At 46.0% G+C, this 10,151-nt stretch overlaps 1 protein-coding gene across 1 annotated transcript in view; it reads left to right on the top strand.

The window, feature by feature from the left end:
* CAP2 (cyclase associated actin cytoskeleton regulatory protein 2) overlaps nt 1-10,151 on the top strand; it is a 123,479-nt gene that overhangs the window by 79,966 nt on the left and 33,362 nt on the right. Inside the window, exons 5-7 of the mRNA XM_006165523.3 lie at nt 3,877-4,020; nt 4,309-4,394; nt 7,587-7,692. Coding sequence (XP_006165585.1) covers nt 3,877-4,020; nt 4,309-4,394; nt 7,587-7,692 — 336 coding nt within the window. The remainder of the gene's footprint in view (nt 1-3,876; nt 4,021-4,308; nt 4,395-7,586; nt 7,693-10,151) is intronic.

Raw genomic sequence — 10,151 nt, 5'->3', positions numbered from 1 at the left:
GGATTTCTTGCTTTCTGTCTCTCCTATGAGCACAGGCCCTATAGCAAAAATTTCTCTCAAAAAATAAAATAAAAAGGATAAAAGGAACCTAAATGAAAGGCCAGTAGGTGGCATGAGGTTAAGGCAGTTGGATCCCACATGGCCAACTCCATGATTCGAGTCCCGGACCCTGCAGCTTGAAAATCATGGTGGGTGCATGTGCGTGCATGCCCAAAATTCTGAAAGGAGAATGAAGGAGAAGGAATTGCTATATAGCCATCCCTCAGGGGAGTGATTTTCCACTTTCTTTCTCAGTCCCTCTGGTGAGCACAGGTGCCTTTTGGCAAAAATATTCATTTAAAACAAAAACAAAGAACCAATAGGCCAGCTGATGGCATGGTATTTAAGGCAACCCGATTCCACATGCCGGCTACATAGTTTACGTGCAGGACCTCAGCTTGAGAAACACACAGGGCACATACACATCCATGCCCTGAATCCTGAGAGGAGACTAGAAGAGAAGGGACTGCTGCACAGCCATCCCTCATGGGGAGTGGGTTCTCACTTTCTGTCTCTCTCCTCTGCACACGTTCCCTCTAGAAATTAAAATAATAATAATAGCCTGAGTGACACCTACGTCAAGTTGGTCTTCCAAAGCTCTTCTTGGCATGTCTGGGAAGCTATCATTATGTACTCCATGGCAAAGACAAAGAACCCAGGACACCTGTTCCGTGCTCTTCAGTGGAAAGCCCTTGTGATTATCATTGCCATCGGTGCAGGCCACCTTGTATTGATCGGATATCCCTGGGGCATGCGGAATGCTTAAGAAGATGGAGATCCGTCTAACTAATCGCCTTCCCCCAGCTCCTCGTCTGACGTCCCACACTAAAAGCCTGGGTGGAAATCACACGAGCACGCTCGTGTTCTCTCCTGGTTTTAAATCCAGCTGTGAACGTTCAGGACGAACTGGAGAAGATAAGCCTCAAGTACAAGAGAAGACTACTGGCAGCGAATAAAAGCCGTACTGTTTATCAGAGTTGTGCAAATAAGCGCTGTCCTTAATTCTCTTGATGCTAGTTTTTTTTTTAATTTTAGAAAATGATGACAATTCTTTGTGCAATTGCCGGACTAAGACAAAAGGAAGATTTCTCGGGCTTTATGATGCTTTCCATCAGATAACCAGTATAAAAATCTCTTCCAGAATCCTCTGTCTCCTCAGACTTCAGTTTGTTCTTGGGAAGTGAGAGATAAACAAAGATAGCCTTCATAAATCTCCCTAATGTTGTAAATACACGGTTTCTGGTTCTTTTTCTCCTTGCGGCAATATGCCAGGTATCACCCACAATTCAGAGATTCTGGTCTTTCTCAAAAGCCTCACTGCACCAAGAATGTTATGGCTTAGAAAACTGTTACAAAAAATTAGAATTTTTTATAGTCATTCTAGCATAATTAAAAATTAGCTGCCTTTTGGGGAAACCAATGCTATACCTTTGATCAGGTGTTGAATTTGGAAATTATTTTTCCAGTTGCCAGAGGCTGTGTGCACCCACCAGAGAGAATGAGAGAGAGAGAGAGAGAGAGAGAGGTACCCCCAATGGGATCTCCATGCCATGATCCACCATTATCCTGAGCCAGCCAGGATCTTTTCAAAGTGACCTGAGAACAGGGCCAGCAGGTGCTGTGGTTGGGACCCTGAATTCCCACATGGCCAACCGTGATTCAAGTCCCACACCTGATGGCTTGCTTTCTCTCTCTTTCTTTCTCTCTGTCTCTCTGGTGAGCACACATGCCCTGTAGCAAATTTTAAAATAATATGTTTTAAAAATTAAATGATTCTTTTAAAAAAGTTACCTGGATAGATTTTCCAGTCTCCCCATCCTTACCCATGCCACCCCAACCCATACCACCCTAAGAGCAATTAAATAATTAAATCATAATCTTCAGGGGTTGGGCCAGTAGGTGGCATGGTGGTTAAGGGTGCTGGACTCCCACGTGGTTGAGCATGGTTCGAGTCCCAGACCTGGCGGCTTGCTTGCTCTCTCTCTCTCTCTCTCTCTCTGTCTGTCTCGTCAAATTTAAACAAACAAATAAATAAAGTTAAATAAAATAATTTTTTTAAATAATAAAAATGAATCTCTAGGGGTGGGAGCCAGGCCACGGTGGTTTGTAAAGCCTCCCCTCTTCCACATTGGAATCCCCAAGGGGGTTCCAGTGTGTAGCCAAGGATGAGAATCCTTGCTCTGTTGTCTTGGCTAATGAAATTGAAGTACCATAAGGAGGTTTCCCATTTTACATCCTGCAAACAAGACTTAGTAAAATACTGCTTAAAGCCCTTCTACTGTTGTTACAAAGCTGAAGAGAGAGTACCTTCCAGGCACTACTTTGGAATTTAAAATAAAAGAAGTCAAACAACCTCGTATCTGTTCTCAACACCTAAGGAGAGCAATGACTGCTTCAGCGAGGATGAGGAGATGTCTGTGGCAGCTGTGGTGGTATGGAGGGTCTATCACTGTGACACTTTAAAACTCAGATCGCGTCGTTTTGAAAGTCACTTTCTTTTAAGACAGAGTTTCACTACTGGGATCCTCCTGCCTCAGTTTCCCGAGCCGCTTGGTCTTTAGGTTGGAGTGGGAACTGAACCCGGACCTCCCATGTGGTCTCAGCCTGCAGAGCACAATGTCTTAGCAGCTGAGCCCAAAGTCAGTTGTTGAATTGGTCAGAACTGAACATGCCCAGCAGTTATAGGCCAAGGTGACTAGAAATGATATGGAAAAACCCGAGTAAGGTCACTATAAGTGCTATAAGCCATCTTATTTTATCAAAAAGAGCCTCAGAGGGACCAGCAGATGACATAATGGTTACGTTGCTGGACTCCCATGTAGTAAACGGTGGTTTGATTCCCAGACCTTGTAGCTTGAAACTCATGCCAGGCATGTGTGTGCGCACGCCCAAGATCCCGAGAGGAGAATGGAAGAGAAGGAACTGCGGCATGGCCATCCCCCCTGGGGGGGTGACTTCTCAGAGGGTTGGTTCCGTGGCTTAGTGGATGAAGGAGCTGTATGTCACATGGCTGACAAATGTGACTCAGTCCCAGTGGCTTGAGAAACACAACAGGCACAGGAGCATGTGTACCTCGGATTCTAACAGAGAGGAGAAAGGGAGGAGGGACTGTGGTATGACCACACCCCACTGGGATGCTTTCTCCTCATTCTCATTGTTTGTTATGATGTGTGTGCGTGTGTGTGTGTGAGTGAACACATGTACTCCTGGCAACTCAAAAATAAAAAGGCCTCGATGAAAGTTTCTACTTTTCGTATGGATTATGGGAATTATAGTAAGACCAAGGATTCTCTTCCACATCATTTCCCCACGGGGTATGAAGACATCATTTTACTGATCTCAGACTCCCCCAGCATTACACTTGTGTTATTGTGCTGTGTGATGTGTGCTTCCTATGTGAAAATACACAGGGAATAAGCATTATGAAAAAACCGTGCATAGATTTTCATTTCTTTTTGTCCTGGAATAAACTTACATTTTAATTCTATTTTTCTGTGGACTCTTTGAAGTTCCCTGTAATAACTGATCTACATTCAGTCTCACCGTGTTCCTTGTAGGAATCTCCAAAATAGGGGCTGTCTCATACTGCTGGGTTTTTTCCACACCTCAAGAGACAGCATTAATAAGGTTAAAAATATCTGCAATTTTCATGCTTCAGAGAGTGAAAGTGCAGTACTATCAGAACAAGGGAAAAAATGTCTTCTGTTCTGAAAGATGATCAGATGTTTCTCTGAGACCCTTGGACACATGGCAGTCCTGAGTCCTCCTGCTAAGGCCAACATGTGGAGGTGCTCAGTTTCTGTTTTGTCCGTACTAATGGCTCTCGTTTGCTTACAGAATGATGTGGCTGCACTTCTGAAACCTATATCAGAAAAGATTCAGGAAATCCAAACTTTCAGAGAGAGGAACCGAGGGAGCAGCATGTTTAACCATCTTTCAGCTGTCAGCGAAAGCATCCCTGCCCTTGGATGGATAGCCGTGGTGAGTCTGGGTGGAATGCCCTCCCATCCCACCTTCACGCTCCTTGGCCATGATCAGATGCACTGAGGGCAGCTTCTTCTAGGGTGACTGCATCAGCTTCTACTTACCCCATTTAAAGTTCCATGTTCTCTGTCCTGAGATGTTTTACCAGCCTTTACAGAGCAAAATTTGCCTTCACCTGTCAAGTCCATCCATCCATTGCTTTTCTTCTTCTTTAAGGCATTTTCTTTCTTATTCTATTTGTTTTTTTCTTCTTTCTACGCTTGCGTGATGGTCCTGTTTTCTCAGTCCCCCAAACCCGGTCCTTATGTCAAGGAGATGAACGATGCCGCCACCTTTTACACTAACAGGGTCTTAAAGGACTACAAACACAGGTATGTACCATGTACCTTCTTCTCCAACCACATTTGCCCTTCATCACTTGTTAGACGTTTGTCCCTAAAACTCGGTATAGTCCCTACTGATTCCTCTCCAAGGCTCTTCATGAACATATTCTAAACTTTAAAGGGAAAAAACCACCTTTGCAAGTAAAGCCAAGTGGAAAGCGGAATCAATTATCCAATAAGGTCTTGTTTGGGAAGCCCGCCTCCGTTCTCTTGTAACGAATAAGCTACCCCACTTCAATGCATGTTGTCACTGCATTCTGTATTCCCACATTCGTGAGAGAGCTCAGGGATGGACCAGGCTGTGTGATCACAAAACTCATTATGCTGACCGAAGTGGAGTTGATGCGGGAGCAGATAGAAGAAAGGAGGAATCAGGAATGAACTGTGGATCAGGAACAGAAATGAGATGATAAGCCAGGCCAGTGAGAAGCAAACCAGAGACTGAGTTAAGAAATACGGGTGGGGGTTGGGGTGGACAGAGAGACCTCTCTAAGAAGAGTAGCCTTACAGAGAGGGCTGTTGAAAGTAGAGATGAGGGCCAGCAGGTGGTGTTGAGGTACCTGGGTTCCACATGGCCAACTCCATGTTTTGAGTCCAGGACCTAGAAACTTGAGACTCACACCAGGTACATGTGCATGCATGGCGAAAACCTGAGGAGAGAAGGGATTGTGGTGTGGCCATCTCCCCAAACCAGGGGGAAGGTGATTTCCCACTTTCTTTTTTTTTTTTTTGAGAGGTCCCCCCCCAACCCCGCTATAGGGCGCGGGTGCTCACCAGACAGACAGAGACAGAGAGACAGAAAGCGAGAAATCACCCCCCCCGGGGGATGGTCACACCGCAATCCCTTCTCCTCCATTCTCCTCTTGGGATCTTGGGCACGCACGCACACGCGCCCGGTGTGAGTTTTAAGCCACCGGGTCCGGGACGCGAACCATGGTCGACTACGTGGGAGTCCAGCGACATAGCCATTACGCTAACTGCTGGTTCCCCTGATTTCTCACTTTCTCACTGTCTCTCTGTTGTTGTCCTGGAGACTACAGGACTATGCGACACGGCTGGGAAAGGCACCAGAAATGCAAGACAGCCTGCTCCTCTCAGACAGGAATGGTTCAGGAAGTCCAAGTGCAGGTTACAAAGCCTCGTTAGAATACTGTCGGCCTGACGTACACACATAATGACCTTTCTCTCACGGAGTGCAGACACGCACCTACACACACCTACTCAAGGACACCTCAGCACAACTCATACTTCTGCCTTTTCTGCTTATCATCTTTGGACACTTTTTTTTTTTTTATAGAGATTTTTGCTATAGGGCATGTGTGCTCACTGGAGAGACAGAGAACAAGAAATCACCCCTCAGGATGATGGCCATGCCTCAGTCCCTTCTCCATTCTCCTCTTGGGATTTTGAGCACACATGAACATGCACCCAGCGTGAACTGCAAGCTGCTGAGTCCGGGACTTGAACAGCAATCAACCATGTGGGAGTCCAATGTCCCCACCACTGCTCCACCTGCTGGCCTCTGGACACCAGTTTTATCTCTATCACCATTCATCAGCTCCAGTCCTCTTTCCAGTCTGCCCTTGAGTATGTGTGGGCTCGGGTGTGAGTGATTCTCAGGCAGTAGCACAGCCAAGAATCTCGGGGTTGTGCACGTTTTTCTACGCTGGCAGAGTCCAGTGTTGCCACTTGGTGTCAGAAATGCAGTTCTGGCAGCACTGGGGACAGCTGAGCTCAGGGGGCACCCAAGACTGTACAGGCTCATTCATTACCTTCCAGAAGCTATATCACCCTTGAGCTTCAAGGACTGGTAACCCCAGAAGCAGAAGACTATGCCCACCTGTGAGTGGGCCACGCCTGCAGACCTGGTCCATGTGGCAGGCATTGGCTCTCACTGCGGCCTGCCCGCCAGATGGCCGTCAGTGGAGGAGAGGGCAAGCTTCCCCATGGAGAGAGCAGGAGGGCGGGGAGCTGGCGTTCTCACTGCTCTGTGCAGCCCTGGCCACTGGCTTGACTGGTTGGCTTTTTTGGTGGGTGAGTCATGCAAGTCAGTTAGCCTTGCTTTGTAGAGGTGGGCCCTCATCGAGTCATAGTTATCGAGATGCCCATTCTCCTACTCCAGCTTCTTCCAGCATCAGTGGAAGCCAGGGGGGAGCTTGTAGCCGCCCAGTCTGTTATCTCTGAGACTGACGGACAGGCACCATGCTTACCACGCTACTCCTTACTGCCAGTGTCGGTGCAACTGTCTTCACGTCAGAGTAATTCTACAATGGTCAAAAGAAACAAGAATTTGCCCACACAGATTTGGACTCTATTGGCTATAAATTGTTTTAATACGTAGTAAAGGGTCATCCGATAGCATGGTGGTCCAGGCAGCTGGATCCTACATGGCCAACTAGGTGGTTCAAGTCCCAGACCCAGCAGCTTGAGAAACATGCCAGAGGCTTGTGCATTCATGCCCCAAGTCCCAAAAGTAGATGATGGTTAAGGTGCTAAACTCCCACATGAGTGACCATGGTTTGAGTCCTGGACCCAGCAGCTTAAAAATTATGCCAGGTGTATGTGTGTGCATGCCCCAAATCCAGGGAAGACAGTGGAGGAGAAGGGATTGTGTCATGATCATCCCCACTGAGGGGGTGATTTCTCACTTTTCCTCTCTCTGTCCAGCAAGTGTATGTGCCCTTTGGGGAAAAATAAAAAAATCCCAAAAGGAGAAACAGAGAAGAGATGGCAGCATGACCATCTCCCATGGAGGGTGCTTTCTCATTCTCTCTTTCTCTGGCAAGTGCCCACTAGCAATTTTTTTTAAGAATTATTTTATTTAACCTTATTTATTTCTTTTACTTTGACCAGAGAGGGACAGAGCTGCCAGGTCCACGATTTGAACCATGGTCCACCACGTGGGAGTCCAGTGCCTTTAACCACCATGCCAACTGCTGGTTCTCCCCCTAGCAAAATTTAAAAAGGAAAAGAAAACACAGTCAGCCTGAGTTCTGCATGCTCAGGTTCAGCTAACCATGGTGAAGAAGTTCTGTCATTTCGGTTGTGTTCAGTGGCAGGGCTAGGACAGTGCTGCGGGTGGTCCGGAGCCCTTGAAACTGGGGCATGTGCCCCTCCAACTCCCCTGCACTTTATTGTAGACCCTAACTCTGCTCTCTTCCACTCTCTCGTATGACCAAGTGACTTACGCCACGTGGACTGGGTGAAGTCCTACTTGAACATTTGGAGCGAGCTTCAAGCATACATTAAGGAGCACCACACCACAGGCCTCACCTGGAGCAAGACAGTAAGTACCAGACCCTCTTCCACCTGGGAAGCAGGTGGCCACGGAAGTGTGTATGAAGACATTCTCAGCTTGTGCTCTGTTAAGCTCATGCCTTAGAATTTACCTCAAGGAAAGTATAAGCTAAAACACAGGGTAGGCTCCATAACTCAGTGGTTAAGGGAGCTGGATCCCACATGGCCAACTGTGCGGTTCAGAGTCCCGGCCCCGGCGGCTTGAAAAACACACTGGGTACATGTGTGTGTGCCCCAAATCCCCACAGGATGGAGAAGTGCAGGAGAAGGGGTCGTGGCATGACCATGTCCCATTGGGGGCTGCTTTCTCTCTCTGTCTCTGTCTCTCTCTGGAAAGCACATGTACCCTTTGAAAAAAAAATTTTAAAAGGATAAAATGTACACACAGAAACTGTTTATGGAAACATCATTTGTCATAGGAAAATCTGGGAACCACTTACATGACATACAGAAAGAAAATGGATAAGTTGTCTCTGGTAAGCACACAGTGAGACTCTATGGTCATTAAAAAAACAGTGTAGGGCCAGCAAGTGGCATGGTGGTTAAGGCTCTGGACTCCCATTTGGCTGACTACAGTTTGAGTCCCAGACCTGGCAGCTTGCTTTTTCATTCTTTCACTATACAATTTTTTTAGATTAATAATAATAAATAAAATTTAATAATTATTAAAAATAAGTAAATTAAATAACAGTGTCAGGCCACCGGGTGGTGTGGTGGTTAAGGCACTGGATTCCCACATAATTGACCACAGTTCAAGTTGTGGGCCCAGGAGTTTGAAAATCATCCTGGATACATGTGTGTCCATGCCCAAGATCCCAAGAGGAGAATGGAGGAGAAGGGATTGTGGCGTGGCAATCTTCCCTGGAGGGTGATTTCTCATTTTCCCTCTCACGGTGTCAGGTGAGTGCATGCACTCTATAACAAAAACCTAAAAGATTAATAAAAAGAAGAAGAAATACATGATGGGATCATGGAAAACAATTTACTGGTTAATGTTAAGTGATAAAATGAAGTGCAAACGTTTGCGAGTAGTAATGTTTCCTACGTGGTAAGAAACTGTGGGGCCAGCAGATGGCATAATGGTTACGTCGCTGGACTCCCACAGAGTTGACCATGGTTCAAGTCCCAGACCCAGCAGCTTAAAACTCATGCCCAAAGTCCCAAGTGTGAATGGAGGAGAAGGGACTGTGGTGTGGCCATCCACAGTCCCCAGGGGTGATTTCTCACTTTCTGTCTCTCTGTCTCTCTTTGTCTCTCTGGTGAGCACACACATCCTATAGCAAAAATCTTTTTTTTTTTTTTTTTAAAAAAAAGAAAGGTTCAGTCCTCATTCTCACCGTCCTGACAGCCACACTCTAGCGCCTAGGCTTCGGTTCTGAATGTTCATGTGTCCACATCAGTGTAAGGGCAGGCCTGATGCTAAGACAGGCTGTGGTTTTTCAACGGGGAGTGGGATGTCTCCATTTGTTCCCTACTGTGTACGAAAATTAACACTGACCCCTAAACTTATGTCTATGTTTCTTTTTGTTTTCTTTTTTTATATATACTGGGATATCAGAAGTCATGACATATTTTTCCATGTTTTTTCTATGCAAAAGTGTGTCATGATCTTTCCGATGACCCAATAAATTGCTAGAAAGCAGGTACGCTTGCCAGAGAGAGGGAGAGAGTAGGAAGCACCCCCAGTGGGGGACGGCCTTGCTGCAATCCTTCTCCTCCATTTCTCCATCCTGTAGAGAAGTGGGGCATTTACACACACACACACACACACACACACACACACACAGAGTGTGTTTCTCAGCCCCCGGGGCTCAGATTCGAACTGCGGTCAGCTATGTGGTATCCAGCCCTTCTCACCGCCAGGGCTAGCCCTGTCTGTTCCCTACTTTGCCTGTTTCCTCCATAGCACTGAAGTGCCCGGTGTGAGATACAAACAGCATTTTCGCTCTGCCCACAGCAGGATGACTTGAGAGAAGAAAGTTCATAAACATCTGAAATGTTTTAATAAAGCTGTGTGGATGTGGGTGAGTGTGGATGTAGACGAACTAGAATTAGTTTCCATCTATTTCCTACGGAGTGCTACTGTCATAGGTCAGAAAGGGGAGCTGCTACACACCTTGCCGTGGAGACAGTCATCGTTAGAGAACAGGACATTGCAAATCGGGGGTCCTTGGACCTGATGTTATTTCATAGCAGAGAAATGTAAGAGGAATGAGAATCCATTTGTGGAAAATAATGTCAACAAATGCAAGCCTATTAATTCTCTAATGGTGCTTGTGGAAAATGAATTAAAAATTACTTTCAAATGGTTTGAATACCATTTTATTGCAATGTATAAAGCTGAGTAATTGTTTTTGTGAATTAAAAAAGAACAACTGATTATTAACTATAGAAAAAGTAATTTGTAGTTGTTTTTAATTTCACAGTGAATACTTATTTCATTATGTT

The sequence above is a fragment of the Tupaia chinensis genome, unplaced genomic scaffold (genome assembly GCF_000334495.1).
Source record: "Tupaia chinensis unplaced genomic scaffold, TupChi_1.0 Scaffold143936_1, whole genome shotgun sequence".
Lineage (NCBI taxonomy): Eukaryota > Metazoa > Chordata > Mammalia > Scandentia > Tupaiidae > Tupaia > Tupaia belangeri.
Note: the sequence above shows the minus strand (reverse complement) of the source record. Positions and strands in the feature narration are given on the sequence as shown.